This window comes from Ailuropoda melanoleuca, chromosome 2 (assembly GCF_002007445.2).
Source record: "Ailuropoda melanoleuca isolate Jingjing chromosome 2, ASM200744v2, whole genome shotgun sequence".
NCBI classification, from domain to species: Eukaryota; Metazoa; Chordata; class Mammalia; order Carnivora; family Ursidae; genus Ailuropoda; species Ailuropoda melanoleuca.
This window is the reverse complement of record NC_048219.1, coordinates 112,612,107-112,632,074: the sequence shown is the minus strand read 5'-3', so window position 1 is coordinate 112,632,074 and position 19,968 is coordinate 112,612,107. Positions and strand designations below refer to the sequence as shown.

The window sequence follows — 19,968 nt, the reverse complement described above, 5'->3', positions numbered from 1 at the left end:
AAACTATTTAAATGAAAAGTATCTATATAAGCAATTCACAATAATAATGTGGTATAAAAATTGTAAAAATGTACTCAGAAAGATGAAAATGTCAGTGTTTTTCAATATATGCTGAACATAAAGAAAAAAAAAAAGCAAGAGAAGATCAATGTTTAGGGAGATACTGCCATGTTAATAGCACGTAAATATGTATGCAACTGTTAAGTTTCCATTTCTTCCCTCATTCTTCTTCCCATCTTTGAAGTGAAATGAATGGGTTAATCATTTATTTACCACAACACTGGATAATACAATATTATTCGTATAAACAGGAAGAAAAAAAAATAGAATGCATGAATTATTAGGACTGCGTTCAAGTACACTAAAAATAAATCATGCCTAATACCCTAATTCATTTTTGTTAGTACCATTTTCCTGAAAGAGCGTGATTCACTGACAAAATTGATTGACAGGAATAGCTTTTGAAAACATTTCTGTTTCATTCATGTTGGAATGGAGGGTGCAGATGAGCATAATATTAAAATTAGAGCTGTGCATTAGGTTAAAACTGATTATGTAAGCGTGGGAAAATCTCAGGAAAAGTAATTCATTTGAAAGTCATTTTAACTGTGCAATAGCTCTGTATGAGGGGCGCATGGGTGGCTCAGTCGTTAAGCGTCTGCCTTCGGCTCAGGGCGTGATCCTGGTGTTCTGGGATCAAGCCCCACATCAAGCTCCTCTGCTGGGAGCCTGGTTCTTCCTCTCCCACTCCCCCTGCTTGTGTTCCCTCTTTCCCTGGCTGTCTCTCTCTGTGTCAAATAATTAAATAAAATCTTTAAAAAAAAAAAGCTCTGTATGAATCAGCAATAGGACATGCTCCTACAAAACACAGAGGCAGTCTAATGCCAGTTAAGACCATTACAGAGGTTAGAATTTATTCTACTGAGCTCTGCACTGGGCAGAACACACCTGGGATACTATGTGCATTAATGGACATGGCATTTTAAGAGGAAATGACAAATTGTAGTGTATACAAATTTATACATCCATAAACATAAGGAGTCTGGACCACACACCATTGGTAGAAGTTTTGTCTGGAGCAAAGATGGCTTATTAGCTGTATTCAAATATTTGAAATACTGGATTAGGGAACCGACGTAGTCTGAGTTGTTTCAAAGGGTGGAGTTACAGGTTGGGAAGCAGATTCTGTTCATATGAGAAAAAGTGTTCTGAAGTACTGTCTTTACATTGGAATGAGCTGCCTCGTTTCTCACTACTACACGGGTTAAATTGTAGCTAAATGTCTTTTTTTTTATGTTCAGTTAGCCAACATATAGTACATCATCCATTTTTGATGTGGTGTTCGACGGCTAAATGTCTTTCTTTAAAGCACGCTAGAGAGAATATTTGTGTATTGCAGAGATGTGTCTTTTTCCCCGCCAACTTTGACATTCTATGACAAGACAGTTCTATCTAATGGTAAATTTAGCCAAACAACTGCTTTGCCATTTGTAATTTCTGAATTTCTGGTATTGTGATTAATTTAACTACATTGATAGGATCTTATTGTATATAAATACAACGAGAGAACTACAATAATGATTTTCTCCTGTGCAAAAACAGAGATAAAAAGTGAAACCCTAGAAAGCTACATTTGTTAAAAAAAAAAATTAGTCCAAATACTGTATTAAGAAGGCTTGGTTAAATTTGCAGGCTTAAAACACACATATACCCACAAGTGTTGTATTGTAGGTAAAAAGAAACAAGACAAACGAGCCAAAATAACTCTTAATGAGATGACTACGTATCAAATAAATAATTTTGGCTGTAAATATTTTGAAACCCAAGGAAGCAGAAAAAATATTACCAGTGACTTAGGCCCAATCAATGTAGATATGTTTCCTGAAGAATTAGGGAATGTGTCATAGAATTATTACAGATAATTAATTAAAACTTCAACTCGCAGTTTAGAAATAATTCTTTAGTTCTGTCTGTATAATATATACATTCCATATTTCTATATGGAATCTATATATCGTAGAACCTATATCTACCTATCTATCTAAAAACATTAATTTCAAAGTACATTTCCTTGTGCTTATCCTGCGTGTATTTAAATCTGTCATAACAATATTGGTGAAATCTAAAAATTATAGAATATAAGATGGTCAGTTTTTGACATAGCATTCAGAATGAAATTTAATATTTTTTAAATGCCTGCATATGGGGCGCCTGGGTGGTTCAGTCGGTTAAGTATCCAATTCTTGATATCAGCTCAGGTCATGATCTCAGGGTACCGGGATGGAACCCCATGTTGGGCTCTGTGCTCAGCAGGGAGTTTGCTCAAGGATTCTTTCTCTCCCTCTGCTCCTCCCCCCATTCGCTCGCTCTCTTTCTCTCTAAAATAAATAAACAAATCTTTAAAAAAATAAAAATGAAAAAATAAAATAAAATAGAATGCCTGTGTATAAGAAGTACTCTGTGCTCAGAAATGCCATGTTTAGAAGACCACTATGGTAGAAATAGGTATCATCCAGAGTGCCATGGTAAATCTATATTAATTACTTTATAAGACATCTCATACAGAAACATTTATTTATTGATAATTTTTTAAAAAATTAGTATTTGCACCTTGACTTCTCAGGAGTCATAGAATGAAGCAAGAATTCCAGTTAAAATAGACAACATATTTAATCATTCAGAAAGTCTATGTGCATACCTGACAGAATTGCTCTGAATAGTGTTCTTGAATATGTACACATGTCAAAACTAATGCATAAAATAAAACATCTTTTGGGGAAACAAGAGCAATGTAAAAATTCAAGCAGCTGAGACTAGAATCATAAATGAGAGATTTAAATAAAGTTTCAAAGCAAAAATTTTTACATATTGTGGTGAGATTTTATACACACATGCACACACACACTTATATTTATATTCATGATAATTTGTTGATAAGAAATTGAGTAAAAGCCTTCTATATAACAAAAGCTTCTATATTTTTTTGGGGGGGGGCGGATGTCAGTGTATAAGTTTCTGTCTTCCAGTGAGTGGGGAAAACCATCCAGTAATCTATTCCTCATTACAGTATCTGTAGAACATGACAAGAAATCCACCTCCAAAATCTGCAATAAAATGAAAATTGCTTACAAAAGCAAAATTTAGACCTTATGGACTGTGAACAATTTGCACGTTTGTTATAAAGCAAATACAATGTATCTAACTATTCAAAAGGGAGTAATAACATTTACTAAAAGCAAGGATCTTATTTCGATGAAAAGTATAATTTACCATGTAAAAATAAATGTACTTCTGGGAAAGAAAAAAGTTTTAATGTATATATTAGAAATAAAATAACATTTGCCAAATACCACTTAAAAATCTGCAAAAAAAACCTTATCCAAATGTAATAGGAAATGTTTGAGTAGCTTCATTTCTTTCTGTTGGCTGTATGATCTTATATAAAAATTAATACAAATCAGGAAAATTTGAAGTAGTTCTCGATGATGAGAAAAATTATGATGGTATTAAATATATATAAATCTCACTTTGATAAAAAATTGTTTTTCTTTGTAAATGAAGGTGAAAAGTTTTTTAAACTTATTTTCTATTAAATACAGATGAATCCCTCCTTTTTTATCTTTGAAGATGCAAATAATTATTAGTTTCTTCATTCAATTTATGAAAGTTAGACTAGTAGAATTTCCCATTGATAACTTTGGGTTATTTGGGAGCAAAAATGTTTTTGTTAAAACAAGGTTAGGGTTGCTTTGGCTCCAGTGGTTGAGCATCTGCCTTTGGCTCAGAGTCATAGGATCAAGCCCTGTATCAGGCTTCTTGCTCAGTGGGGAGTCTGCTATTCCCTCTTCTCCCACTTGTGCAAGCTGTCCTCTCTCTCAAATAAATACATAAAATCTTTAAAAAATGAAATAAAACAAGGTTAAAGGATTGTTAGAAATTGTCTTTTAAAAAATCTTCTCTTTCAATAAACATTTTTTTTTAGTTACAGATAACCTTAAACATACTAATTTGTTTATAGAAATATATATTACATTTGGTAACTTTTACCGATTTTACTTTAAGAAATTGATTTTCCATAAATGTGTTTTTATCTAAGGTGTCTCTTTGATATAATAGTTCTATAAGCCTGACATTAGCCATTCAAAGTGATTTTCAGAAATCCCATTAAAACCGGGACACTGTTTATTTCCTTTTATAATACTCTTTGAGAGGAATTCAGTACATTCTATTAAAATTCCTTTCACTTGTCCTAAAGCACATCTTGAATTCAGTATAGTCTTGTGTCAGTCTGTGGCTCTCTGGTTTCCCAATCCCATGACCACATGATCTATTTTCCTGTCCTTTTCAGTGATAACTTTTTGCATCCTGTCATTTTTTCACTTTTCTTTTCAAAAAAATATTAGTTTTAAAAATTGTGGTACAATATACTTGACATAAAATTTACCATTATAACCATTTTTAAGTGTCCACTTAGGTGACGTTAAACATCTTACTTTCTTTTGCCATAGCAAAGCACCAGTTATCTTGACTTCCTAAATCAGGTAGCAGGACGAGTGTTCTCAAAGAAAATAAGAGTTTGATAGGAGAGTATGGGAAATCAAGCTGCAGCTTTTGCTTTGATTTGCTGGCTTGCCAGTGGGTCCTAAGGATTAAAAACAAAACAAAACAACATGTAATTGCTGAGGATTATTAGCTAATTATTGGTGTAAATTGTTAATGATGAAAGTGCTAAGAGCTTAAACGGATCCATTCCTGGAAAAAGAACTTAATAAAAGGTATTTAAATTCTCCTTAGAGCACTTTCAGGTGAAGATGATGATGCCTCTCCCCCAAGTAAGGAATGCTTTTTTGGTACTTAAAAAAAAAAGGTCAGTTGTTTGCTGACTATTTAATAATATGCACGTATATCTCTAATATTTTTCCCAGTAGATACAAAACTCTGCCATCACTTTTACCTTCAGATGAATGACTGAGGTTATTAAATGTTTGCTCTGAGTAACTCTTGAATACTAGTTACTCTTAACAATTTAGGGTTTCTTTTTAACTCACTGTCTTACTCAATATTCGCACATTCCTTTATTCGGAGAGGGCTAAATAGTGTTTGCAAATGTTAACATGACTGTAATCATTTGGTCAACTCTAGGTTGATCTTGTGTAATTGAAATTTTCAAATGCTACTTGGCAGGAACTGAGTATAGACCTGAAAGACTGACTGATCACAAGATCACAGCATGCTGTTTTTTTAGGACTGCAAGGACATGTATGGTGTGACATTATATTCAGAATTTACATGCCAGTTAGTAAATATTGCATATCATCAGCAGAGGTTCATCTAGTACATGATAGAGATGCTGAAGGAAAGATTTGATGATACAAATTGATTAAATTATAGTGGGGAAATTGTTACTATTATTTTATTTCTCCAGACAGTATCAACATAGTTACAGAATCAGACCCAGTCAATAAATATTAATTGAGCCGTACTGTATGTTACAGACAATCTCAGCTCCCTGACTGGCTTTATCCAGGCAAGTTCATGTTTGTGCCTCTAGGCTTCTCATCAGTTAACTAAAAATAATGATACCTACATCATAGATTTCTGTAACTCTCTGATAAAGTAATATGTAAAAAAGTTAGTGATCTTCAAAGCTCCACATAACAGTTAATTCTTATGATTATTAAAGCCCTCTAAAAAGACAATATGATGTAATAGAAAAAGAACAAAAGAAGTTGACTAGTGTTGTGGTCATCATCATGCTAGAGCCACAAGGCTTTGATGATGTCAGTTAACCTTTATAATTTTGCCAATGTCAGATGATTAAATGAAGATATTTGGGAAAATTCTTTTTTAGCTTTAGCTTTGTTAATATACTTAATTCTTATTAAAATCACTGGACACAGAAAGACTTGCCATTATCTATTCTTACATGATTTTCTTTCTTGAATCATGCTAAAGGGATATCCAATAGGAAAAGACAGTGACAATGATATGAATTGATTGTGCTTGTTTTTCATTCTTCAGTGCAAATGCTGGCCTGGATTCCAATTGAAGGATGATGGTAAAACATGTGTAGACATTGATGAATGCTCCTTGGGATTTCCATGTAGCCAGCAATGCATCAATACATATGGGACCTACAAGTGCCTCTGTACAGATGGCTACGAAATACAACCTGATAACCCAAATGGCTGCAAATCACTCTCAGGTATCGAACTGCACTTGTCCACTGATCCAACCTCAGTTACACATATGGATCCTGAGTTTTATAGCCATTCTTACTGAATTCACTCCCCCTTGCTATTTCTGAGAAATCAAAATTCTTCCCTACTTACCTTGATATAGGAATCTGTCACTCTCATTTTGCATGCTGTCCACAAACTGTGCTGTTTGTAATAAAGTTGCATTATGGTCTTGTGAATTATTAAGTGCTTTCTAGATTTTGAGAGTGTTTAGAAGTAAAAAAAAAAAAAAAACTATTTCTAGCGGTTTTTGCTGCATCACAGGTTCTTAGGAGTAGGTTTGGCCAAGACTATTAAAGAGCTTATCGTGACTATATTATAATAGTTTTTCCTTCTCCCCTCACCACACACATTCATATATGTTTGCCAAGGAGAAGAGGTCAATAATGATAATGGTAATGATGATGAAAACAACAGCAATAAATCAGCTATGTAGGACTATTTGAATTCTTCCAGTGATTCAGCAAACATTATTAAACTTATGTTTGTTCCAAGTAGTGTGTTTGATTTTGTAAATTAGAAAATTCATTAGAACGTGGACCATAATTTTTAAAATATTGTAATTCATTAGGAGAGAAAATCACACATATTAAAATAATATAAAGTAGTATATAATAAATAATGACTGTTTAAATGAGCAAAAAATGGTACACAATATGTCTTTTACCCCCATAGTTTTTGAGTATGATGAATCAAATTAGCATTGCTACTGTCTCATGTATGTGCATGTCATATATACGTGACAAACGTTAAAACATTAGATATTTTATTTGTTTACATAAAATAAATACCAGTGACAGAAATTCTTAAAATTAGTTTTCAACTGGTTAAACCTTTGCACATTATGGAGAAAAATATAGCCCTTTCAGATTTTTTTATTTCATTTTTACTTATTCTTGGAATAGTCATCACTGAAACAATTTGCATATTATTTGGAGCCTGCTTTTTTTTTTTATTTACCCACCTACTTACATCATGCGATCAGTGACATATGAAGAGATAAAATCTAAAAACCAGTCAAAGTTTTTGTTATTTCTAGCTTTTTGCTAAGGGTGGTATAAAGGAGATGAATGCTAATGATTACAATTTTGATCTTATTATATCATGTATCCATGCTGTAGTTGTTTCTCATTAACAGTAATAATTAGAAACTAATAATAATTTTAATACAAAAACAAAGTGTTCCTGAAGCATAAATCTTTTGCTAAAGAGAGGATAGATTTTTTCCAACTTTACTGAGAAATAGTTGACATATAACTGTGCAACTTTATTCTTTTTTAAATTTTTATAATTGTGTAACTTTTAAGTGTATAATGTGTTGATACACTTATATACTGAAATACGATTGCCACCATAGTGTTAGACACTTCCATCCCTTCACCTAATTACCATTTCTTTTTTCTGGCAATAACATTTAAGCTCTACTCTCTTAGCAACTTTCAAGTATGTAGTATTGTTATCTATAATCACCTTAGATTCTCAGAACTTCGTTGTCTTCTAACTGGAAGTTTGTACTCTTTAACCAACGTCTCCCCATTTCCCTTACCCCTCATACCTGGTAGCCACCATTCTACTCTCTGTTTCTATGAGTTTGGCTTTTTTGAGAGCCTATGTATATGTGATCTCACATAATATTTGTTTTTCTCTGACTTATTTCACTTGGTATAATGTCCTCAAGGACCGTCCATGTTGTAAATTGCAGGATTTTATTCTTTGTCATGACTGAATAGTATTCCATTGTGTGTATATGTGTGTGTATAATATTACATATGTATGTGATATAGAAAATATAGAATATATATTATATATAATATACATATACATTACATACTATATAATATACATATGTGTAAATACAAATATATAAATCAGTATATGTGTTTGAATACAGATGATACATATAAACATATATAAACATATATTTATACATATGTGTATACATGTCACATTTTCTTTATTCATCTGTTCAGGGGCACTTAGGTTGTTTCCATGTCTTGACTGCTGTGAATAAAGCTGCCATAAACATGGGAGTGCAGATATATCTTTGATTCCTGCTTTCATTTCCTTTGGATAAATATCCAGAAGCGAGATTGTTGGTTCATATGTTAGTTGTATTTTTAACGTTTTTAGAAACCTCCATACTGTTTTCCATAGTGGATTTACATTTCTACCAACAATGAACAAAGTTTCCCTTTTCTCACATCCTTTCCAACACTTGTCATCTCAGGTCTTTTTGATGATAGTTATTCTAATAGGTGTAAGGTGATAACTCATTGTGGCTTTAATTTGCATCTCCCTGATGATTACTGATGTTGAGCATCTTTTCATGTACTTGTTGGCCATTTGTATGTCTTTTTTGGAAAAATGTCTGTTCAGTTCCTCTGCTGGACTTTATTTATTTGTTTGTTTATTTATTTAGAGAGGGGAGAGGGTCAGGGAGAAAGGAGAAAGAGAATCTTAAGCAGGCTCCATGCCCACCACAGAGCCCAACATGGGGTTCTATTTCACAACCCTGAGATCATGACCTAAGCAGAAATCAAGAGTCAGACACGGAACCGACTGAGCCACCCAGGTGGCCCTCCTCTGCCCATTTTTAAATCAATTTTATTTTGTTATTGATTTGTATGAACTCTTTGTATATTTCCAAGATTAACCCTAATATTAACACCTTATCAGATATATAATTTACAAATATTTTCTCCCATTCCATAGGTTGCCTTCTAATTATGTTGATTGTTTCTTTTGCTGTGCAGAAGCTTTTTAGTTTGATGTAGTTCTGCTTATTTTTCCTTTATTACTTGTGTTTATTGTGTTATGTATAAAACAATCTTTACCAAGACCTTAATGGAGACTTTTCTCAATGTTTTCTTCTAAGAGTTTTATAATTTCAGGTATTACATTTAAGCAGTAGAGAACATACCTGCCTAAGTATTAAGGTAGACCATGACTGACTAATTTTATGTTTATAAATATAGTTGACAAGAGATGGCAAAGCACCTTCAACTTCAGAGCCGATTCCCTTTAGTAGGGTTATGAATCTCAATTTAGCATCAATAAAGACTGAATGATTGATTGGAGGTGCTGCCCTTGCTAATGGAAGATGTCCCATGTGTGTGGAACACATTTCTAGTCCCTGACATATAAAGTATGCTAAAATACAATATAGCACCCTATGTATTATATACTTACTGTGAAACTAAAGGATAAGAGGAAAGTAATAATTATTAATATAAATTAAACAAACAGGGCAATAAGTCTATAACGATAAATGATTTATAATAAAATCCACATTAAATTCCATAAAGTGACTGCTTTTTTCATTGCTTTTCTCTTTTTTTTTCTAATTTCTCCTGAAAAGTAAATTTGCCTATCAGGCAACTAAGTAACTAAGTATATGACTTCATCTTAGAAAAAAGCTCTTTAAAAAAAGAGTTTGAACAAAACTTAATTGAATTGACCCAGGATAATAACAATCAAGAATGTGATCAATTTGAATTTAAATTATTCAGGTACATATTCAGACAAATGTGCTATAAAAACTTTCTGAATATTTTTTATTTACAAATCCAGTTTGTGGGAGGGCACCTGGGTGACGCACTCAGTTAAGCATCTGACTCGGCTTTGGGTCAGGTCATGATCTCAGGGTCGTTGTTTCTAGCCCCCCATCAGGCTCTACCACTCAGCAAAGATTCTCCTTCTCTCACTCTCTAAAATAAATAAATAAATCTTTTAAAAAATAAAAATAAAAATCCATTTGTTTCGAAAAAATCTGAAGAGAAAACCGATCTAAAGTTTTACAGGATCTTCATATATTTGGAACATGGTCAGATTCTTACCATTAACGTTCCTGAACTCTAGAACAAATGAGATACTACAACATATTAGACAAATTTTAAGAAGGAAATAAAGACCATTAACGACCACTAAAGGATTAAAAAAGCTGGATTATGGCGAAAGGTGAAATTAATAAACAAAAATTATAGAATCCGGAGTTCCAAAATTATCTAAGGGAAGTCTTCAGGTAGATAAAACAAATATATGTAGACAGTGATACCCTTGATTTTCACAAAAGTTATTTTGACAGCATAACCTGTTTATTTGATTATCAAGAAAGATTTTTCTGATTTTATGAATTAGCTGTACTGTAGGTCTCTGAAATAGGTGTAGCTTATTCTTTCCTGAAACTCATTTTAAAAAGTCAGATTATGACAGCAGATATTTTCCACCAATTCTAAATAAATTAAATAATCTGCTGTTCATGAATACTGAGGAAAGAGAGATCCATTTAGAATTATCTAGATTTTCCATACTGCCTGGGTATCTGCTACTTTTCCATTTTATTATCAATTGAAATGCTCAGTGTGAATTTTTTAACCATTATCTACCAGAGGGCACTGCATTTAAATTTATAATGCAGCAAAAACTAAAGTTGAGACTAAGCAAAGTTGAAAACCATACATATAAAATTCTAATTATGTTTTTGTCTTGGTATTTAGATGAAGAACCTTTTCTAATTCTTGCTGATCATCATGAGATAAGGAAAATTAGCACTGATGGCTCCAACTATACACTTTTAAAACAGGTATGACATTGTCATGATGATTTCATATCTAATATGGGTACTTCAGATATTCATTAGAACTAAAGGAATTTGTCACAATTAGAATTTATGAAGTACTTACTCATGGATATATGCATATATGTATAAAAGATTACCATAAATTTTATTTTGTTTGAATTATCCAGGTGATGTTCCCAACCTGTCACATCACACCACATCTAAGAAAGTAAAATAAATAAATAAATAAATAAATAAATAAATAAATAAATAAATCAAGGTATAATTAATGGAAGGGAAAAACTGTCTCAAAAAAGCTAGATTAAAGAAAGCATAAAATTATCTGTTTTGATGTTTGAGCTATATTATCACAGTTTACTTATATATGTTATTTGAGATAAAAAGGTATGACTTCCATTTTATGACAGAAAACTGAATTGCTCACCTCAACTTTTTATTTCTCCCAGTTTGCAATGAAAATAGCATAAAATCAAGTCATTAAAACTACAGTGAATACTACATGGACTAGAGAAATCACGTGCAGTTAGTTATAGCATATTTTTAGTTGTCAGGAGAAATGGCTTCTTTGGGAAGATTCAGTTGGTGTCTATTCTGTGACAGATGTCTTTTTGCCCCAAACCATGTAATAGTGACATAAATATGTGAAAGCACTGTCTAGGACAAGTGTGCCAAAAATAAGGGCATTTCTTGTTCTTGTAATATGTTTATGCCCGCATTAGGCCTAGGCAAAGAAAGCCATTCGTGTGGTGATTTTTCAGCAACATAAAGAATACTTACTTAACTAAAACTATTTTTGCCACCTACTGATGGATTCCTCCATTGCCATTGTCAGTTTCATTCATTTTTCTTGAGAATTTAGTTTCATTTTAAGTGCAAATATTCATTAGCAACTGGGATACTGACTCTCCTTGACAGTTGGATTTTCCAGTTTTCCTCTAAGTCACAGATTAGAAATGAAAAGTTCACATGAAAATCTAGATTTCAGGCTACTCATGAAAATAAATAGGGAGATATAGCAGTGCTGAGCTCACATCCTTGAACATCCATGATCCAAACTGTGTTGCAGTTAACACTTTGACATAGAGGCCAATGCTGTCCAATTCACTGGCATTCTCAGATTTCCCATGTGCTCGCCACAGGTATACTTGTTCATGAATGTCTGTGAAGTTTAGATTCTTGCTCTTGATATTAGAGTGTGCCAGCAACATTCACTGTATCATTGGAGAGAGGCATCTCTAACTGTGAACCCTGCAGAGATTGGGAAAATGTAAAATATTTTCATGTTTATAAAAAGTAAACAAATCTATTTACAATATAAGAATTAGACCACTGTCTCTTTAAGAGATGAATAATATGAGAATAATAATGAGTAATAATATAAGATTGTATTATAGAAGATAATAGAAGATCAATACAACAATGGGGAGAAAGTTTTAGCATATATAAGTGTGAAAAATGTTTGCTGCCCAAATGTTTTCTACATTATTTAACTTAATTCTTTTTTTCTGTCTAGTCTAATTTTAAGCTTATAGCAAAGTTACAAAATATTGAAAATTGTCTTTTTCTTTTGGAGTAGGACTCCATACCCCCTCCAAGCCTCTCTATACCTTCAAAGTTGAATGTGCCAGCCACTGATTTCCTATATGGTATCTGGAAAAGGGACGTGCTTATTTTCTCTTTACTAGGTTGTTTTTGTTTATTTGTTTAACATTTCTTCCTTTTAGACTCTGCTATCAGAAAGGGAGGAAGTTCTCTCTTTAGGACACTCTGTGTATAAGCTCAGTTGAACTAATAACTAAAATAGCAACAATATTTATTGACTTCATGAAGACCATAACAGAGCTTCAGTGACACCTCCTTGCTTTATTTTCCAACCCTGTGATTCAGGACATTTCTGCTGGTATCCCTTTTGTTGTTTTCATGCCTAATGCGTTATCAGAGATTGTTCTAAAAGGAACAAAATGATTTTTTCCTGTATGCATCATTTAAGTCTATTTCATATATCCAGACCGCTTTAGTGCACACGTTCAGATAGCACTTCTTTCCTGGTATCATTTTCAACTATTGCCAATCACTAGTACCTAAGTGGGGATGACTTTCAGATAGGTTTCTTAGTGTAGTGTTTATGAAAATGAAGAGAGAGTGAGAAGAAAGAGGATGCTCATGAGGACTCTGAACATCTGTGTCTTTGGAAAGCATTTATTAATGTGATCACTGAGTAAGGAAATAGACACCCAAAAAACTAGACAGAAGCCTTAAATCCAGTTTTGCCTGAAGTCTGTTTGGAATATATCATTTCTGTCAGGGAAGATATTTTTAACTACATTTCATTATAGCATTATAGGAATTTTCAAGGAGTTCTAGGCAGTAGAAACATTTTTTTTTCTCTCAGAGATTTCTGTCTACATGTGCAGAATGAAGTAAAAAACGGAAGTAATTATCTCCCCATATTTTCTCTCAGTCAAAATAAGTGAAAAGACATCCTTGACTTAAATTTGGGAGGATTTTTTTTTGTGTGTAGATGATTAGGAAGAACAATTTACCATAATATCTTGAATTTTATTCTCTTTGTTGTAGTCTGTACAATCTCATGAAGGATTTTAGTGAAAAATTATAACAACTGGTAGATTATTTTTTACCCTATGTATTCTAAAACATAGTTGTAGCTAGACTAGCTATAACTTAAATTCATACACCACATGCATAAAGAAAATGTACTTTAATAACATGGATTTTGGAAGCGAAATGCATTAATCAACTATTAATTTTATTAAGTTAAGTGCATTAATCAAGTGGCTTTCCAATGTTACCCAGTTTAATCCTAGCAGTGGCTTTTATTCCAGGAAAATTGCATAGAGAAACAAAACACAATTTCCTAAATTAATCATCTTGAACCAAAGGGTGCAAATCTTCAGCTATAGAAATGAAAGAAGCAAATAGGATTTTGATGAAACCAATTTTCAGCTCTAAAACCACTGGGATGACTCTAGTGTTTAGACGTTATTTTGACCATGCCCTTGGCTGTTTTAATGTTCCTTGCATATGATTCTGCAAAGAGAGAATTGTAAAGTTTTCTGTGGGGATTAAGGATAAAGCTGTAGAAAAAATGACCAGCTTGGTTAGATAGATATGTCAGAATTCAGAGCTTCAATTCCTTTGCATTTATATCTTTAATTTATTATAGTGAATTGCTGAACTTGGAATTGGATTTTCATTATCTAAATTGATTATTGTAAAGAAAAGAATAGATAATTCTGCCCTGATTGGGTGAATCTTTCCTAAAGTTAGTGACAAAATGCTTTTCTCTATAAAGCTCTAATTCATCCATCTGAATTGCTGGCCATCACAGAACCATAACACATTTACCTTATTCCTCTGCTGTTAAAAGCATTTGAACAGAAAGGATATTACAAACTACTGTTGGAGTGAATTAATTAAACTCTCTACAGAACTTGGACCAAATTCAATTTATATTTTTAAAACTTTGATTTTGCATAGAGAGCTTCCTAGATATGTATGCTGAAGTGCATTTAGTTAAGGAGTCCTCCAGCTTTTAGCTTGTGAATGAATATTTAACAAATCTTTTAAATCTGTGACTGATTTTTTTAAGCATTTATGGTGGTTATTTTTGATCAGTAATGTCAGTTAAGAAGTATACTTGTGTTTATTCATGTGGGTGTAGTAATTTACACACAGTCATGTTTGTTTATTTGTGTCTCTTACTTATGACCAATGGCAGGCAGTTTCAAGGGATCAGGGTATTTCAGGTTAACTTTATAATCTGAGACTGAAGAAAGAGATTGCTCATATTAAGCCAACTNGATATGTATGCTGAAGTGCATTTAGTTAAGGAGTCCTCCAGCTTTTAGCTTGTGAATGAATATTTAACAAATCTTTTGAATCTGTGACTGATTTTTTTAAGCATTTATGGTGGTTATTTTTGATCAGTAATGTCAGTTAAGAAGTATACTTGTGTTTATTCATGTGGGTGTAGTAATTTACACACAGTCATGTTTGTTTATTTGTGTCTCTTACTTATGACCAATGGCAGGCAGTTTCAAGGGATCAGGGTATTTCAGGTTAACTTTATAATCTGAGACTGAAGAAAGAGATTGCTCATATTAAGCCAACTAAAAATATAAGATTTTGCACCTATGATTTTAATGCCATCACCACTAGAATTTAGCCCGCTGAGAGAAGAAAAAATCAGTATTTGCCAGAATCTTCTCTGACTTGCTTCTATAACTAGGCCATCTTTAGTCTTCTAGATCATCGGAAAGAAATAAAATATGAACAGTAATAATTTAGCCTTGGCCCAAGTCTTATAAAAGAGTATGTAAATCTAATGCAGGGTCATTATCTGATTTTAATTTTGGGGAATAGATCTGGAAACTGAACCCAGATGTGGTAATTATCATCCTCCCTTTCCCTTCTCCTCCAACTAAACGAAACAGCCCATCTCCCTGAAGGTACTAATCCTTACTCATAGGACTATAGCCTCATAAATAACCCCTAAAACAATTTGAGACTTAATTACAATTTTAGGTTGAATATAGATGTAAGCAAGTTTACAACAGATATAAAGATATGGTGAAGATCTCTTAGGGCTTTGCCAAATGTCTATAGTGTCAATTATTTTTTAATACATAAAATTTATATATTAAGAAACTATCCAAGCCTTAAAATGAGTTAACACAATTGAAATCCTGATCCAGGTTTTGTTGGTCCATTGGGGTAGTAAATCTAGGAGCCCTAATGAAAGGTCAGAATTAAATTAGCCCCTAAGCAATCATTTGAACAATTCACCTAAAAAGATTCCTAGATCCTGATATACAATTCTTAAATCAAATCCGTCAAAAGGCACACCTATCAGACCAAAGAACTGTAGTATCCAGAAACCTATCAGTTGGATTCATGTTCAGTTTTTTTACCTTCTAAAAAAGACATGAGTCTGGAGACAGGCATTTCCTCATATTTCCATGTGGAATAAAAAGATGTTGGCCATGCAGTTCCTCTTTGGTCAAATACTTAACTGGGATTATAACTTCTAAATTCTAATATGGCGCCATGTTGGCTGGAGGCCCCTTGGAAGCAAGAAGAAGCTAAACAAGGCAGCTGATTTATGTTATTGAGACAAATGATTTTGGACAGAGTAGATTCTAAGCCTTCTTTTCTGACTTCCATCAGATGGCTATCCAGGGCTCATTTTCAATCTTCAGGGATCTTCAGCCTTTCCAATTTAGATGTACTCTCTCTTCCAGTTACCCTACACAACAGATAATAATGACATTAAATTCATACTTTTTAACATTAACCTAAAGTGAGAGTGTTTCACTTTATCTCCCTAAAAGCAGTTTTGTTTTTTTTTCCACACACGATACTGGCTATTTACTTAAATCTTTATCTATAAGAACTCCAAAATTTTTGTGACCTACATGGAAAATATTTTCAAATAAATTATGCAACATCTTAAGTGTATGGTATAGAGAAGATGTAATATAAAATGCCTTTAAAAAGAATTGGTCACAAATTCTCTTCATTGTAATAACTATAACTATTTAGATTCAAAAGAAGATAGTCATTCTTATGAACTACTAAAGCATTTAAAAATAATTTCCATTCACTATTATTCAAACATATCCTTTTTTTATTTTTAGGGATTAAACAATGTTATTGGTATAGATTTTGATTACAGAGAAGAATTCATCTATTGGATTGATTCTAGCCGACCCAATGGCAGCCGCATAAATAGAATGTGTTTAAATGGAAGTGATATTAAGGTAACTACATGTTACAATGATGGGATTATTGGATAGCTTATTAGTATAGCTGACTTGAATAGAAAATGTTATTTGATGGTAATGATACAACTCATAGAATATATTAGGTTGATTTGAATTTCACATTTGTACAGTGTTAATACATACTTTAAATATGAAATATGAGGCTTTTTAATCCGTATGTTTCATTTTGACATTATTACTTGCAATAAGATAAAAATCAGATTGGGTAAATAAAATTCAGAACTTTATTCAGAACCCCAGAAAACGTGAGGGATGCTTCTGCCTGAATGATTAGGGCCTGACCTGCAATTGTGGTGATTTATGTAAAAGGGAAAGTTGAGTCTGAGAATCTATAATTGAAAAAATTAATTACTAGACTCTAGATTGAAATTATAGCACTATTAAAATTAAACTCCTATACATGGAAATAATTGAATCCATTTCTGTAAAATCATGAATGTTCTGATCAGACAGCATCATAATTAAATACATGTCACATTCTAGATGTGAGCTACTTGGCATTATTTCTGAGTTATCTTGAGTTTTATGTTCTGCTGAAGTGAGCACTGTGTTATCTTAATTTTTTAAAATAAAATTATTTGAAATAATAAAATAAAATAATTTGTGCTGCATATATGCAATAAAATATATTATAAAGGCATTTGAATTTAAGTACATAGAGCAACTTTTTTTGTAGCCATGTATAATATCATATAGAAATTTTTAGTCAGAACAATCATTTTTGAAAATATTAATAAAATCTCAAAATGTGTATATGCAACGCCAAGACAACCAGTATGATTATATTTATGTATAAACTTTATTTTTGTATTTATGTATAAACTGATAATTTACAAATGAAATATCTGTATTTATAGAACAAAGATGCAGATGAATTTTGTCTTTTCTTTGACTAATTATATAAAAACTGTAAAAGTAGCATTACCCAAACTTGAGCATATTTTTTTTTACAAGACATTTAAATTTTTGGTCACCTTTATATATTTTGAATATATGTTAATATTTTTAAAGGATTAATTATCTACTGTCTTGATACTGCTAACCCATTATGACTTTAAATCGTGTCATAACATAGGGTCACAAAATAAATCATATTTCTATTGATATTACTAATTCATTGATTTTCATGTAAATTATCAGCCATGCCAATTTTTTAAAGTGGAATTTGGGAGAAAGAAGAAAAGATATCTTGCAATTCAATATAGTAGATTGATGCCATTCGTTGCTGAAAATGCTCATGTAGTCATATATGTATGTGTAGGTATATACCTAAGTATATATATAATATATATTATATACACACACATACATACCATATATATATGTATATATATATACACACACACACATATATATGATATCTTTACTATTGATAACATTAGGGAAAGGATAACTATAAACTTTCATTATTGCTTTCTTGTCTCTAACCATTGGCTTCTATATAGCCCCAAGTTTCAGTTTCTCCTTTCACATAATCCTCAAAGCACTGAGAACTCAGAAATAGCAGTCACATAGACTCTTTGGTTATTTTATATGCATCATATTTGTACGTACAAAGTTTATATCCTTATAATAGTTGATATTGACATGGGTTAGAATCAAGTTTAGCAGTTGTATGAACTTCACTTCCTTTGGTTAGGTTAAAATGATGTATGTCCTCACTTGTATTTTTTTTCTCTTGTTGTAGTAGATAATTTAAGCAGGGCAAGAGCAGTTGGGAGAGTGGAGAATGCCATTGGTATCTTCCCCAAAACCTGTTAAAGATCAATAATATCAATAATTCTGTGTTTGTCTTTGTGTGTGATAGTATTTCTCCCCCCCGATTTTCAGAAGACAGGTAAACTACAACAAAAATGTCATGAACAACTTTGTAGCTGCCCAACAGCTTTTTATTTTGGTGTTTACTTCTTAAACTCATATGTCATTTTTAGGGGCCTGATTACAGATATGGTAATTTCTCCTATCACAAACAAGTAAGTAATTTAATTATTAGGGTAAATTTGTTCTATGTTTTATGCTTATCTAGATTCATTTCTAGCGTTTAAATAGAATTCTATAATCTCTGTAAAAATCAAGAAGCAATTGCTCAGTTCTTAAACTAGGTATTTACACTGTTAACTTTTTAAATTCTTATTTTGTTAGGTAGTGCATAACACAGCTGTCCCCAATGCACTTGCTGTCGATTGGATTGGAAAAAACCTCTATTGGTCTGACACGGAAAAGAGGATCATTGAAGTGTCCAAACTCAATGGCTTATACCCTACTATACTTGTTAGCAAAAGGCTGAAGTTCCCCCGGGACCTGTCTTTGGATCCTCGAGCTGGGTGTGTAACAAACATTGAAAATCTTAAATTAAAGATTGAAATTGTGGATTACATGTTCAATGTGGTAAATCCCATTCCGTAGGTTTTAACATGAAAACCAATATGAAGTGTAATGTGTAGACATTCTTATTGAGAATTCAAAATAGAGATGTGACTATCACAGTGAAAAAGAAAAATATTTAAAATGATGAGATTTTCCAGCAAGTATTTTTAAAAGTTTTAAACGCAAATGTTTTTCTAGTTAATCTATAAATGTAGTGGAAATGAATAAAATGTACAGATTTCTCTAATTTTAATACCTTTAAATCTTGGAGGAAAGGCAGCGATTGTGGTGGGTCACAAATATGGATAATATAAGTCCTGTACCAACTTTAGGGCAAGAGATGGAAGTAGCATCTATGGGTAATAAATAACAAGGTGCATTATGCATGCGTTCCAAAGGGATCGCACAGTGGATGTATTGAGAAAGATTCATATTGGAGCTATGTTTCAGTTGCATTTCATTGTGCAAAAGAAGTCATTGTAAGGGTTAAGGACAGCAGCCTGGAGATTCCAGACGAGGGAAGAACACACAGTAAGGTGTTAGAGCTTAGGTGTCAAAGTCAAGTGTATGGCTGCTACAGTTCTAAAGATTATGACCATTATCATTCACTTTTAATTATGTTGTTTTGGTAGAGAAAGCATGCCTTTCCTTTTTTTTAATTATAATTTAGAGTGATTACAGACTGCAGAATGGTCTCTGTAGAAGTTCAACCTACTCAACATGCTTGTTAAAATAACAAATTTAGGGAAAATTTGAATTTTTAAAATAGGACACATTCAGAGTAACAAGTATTATGATAACTGTAGTGCTCTAGATTTTCTGCTGCGTAAATTAATTTCACTTAATAAGTTTCATGAAATCACTGCTTTTATCATATCATATACAAAAATTAGACTTTGCTTCTTGCTAATATGTTGTATCTATGTTTTTTGGTCCCTTATGTTTACAATTGGCAATGTGATTGTGTCACTGTATATTT

General features: G+C 32.3%; 1 protein-coding gene across 1 annotated transcript in view; it reads left to right on the top strand.

Moving 5' to 3' along the window:
- LRP1B (LDL receptor related protein 1B) overlaps positions 1–19,968 on the top strand; it is a 1,837,899-nt gene that overhangs the window by 1,589,647 nt on the left and 228,284 nt on the right. The window contains exons 55-58 of the mRNA XM_034642051.1: positions 6,022–6,205; positions 10,736–10,821; positions 16,476–16,598; positions 18,765–18,946. Coding sequence (XP_034497942.1) covers positions 6,022–6,205; positions 10,736–10,821; positions 16,476–16,598; positions 18,765–18,946 — 575 coding nt within the window. The remainder of the gene's footprint in view (positions 1–6,021; positions 6,206–10,735; positions 10,822–16,475; positions 16,599–18,764; positions 18,947–19,968) is intronic.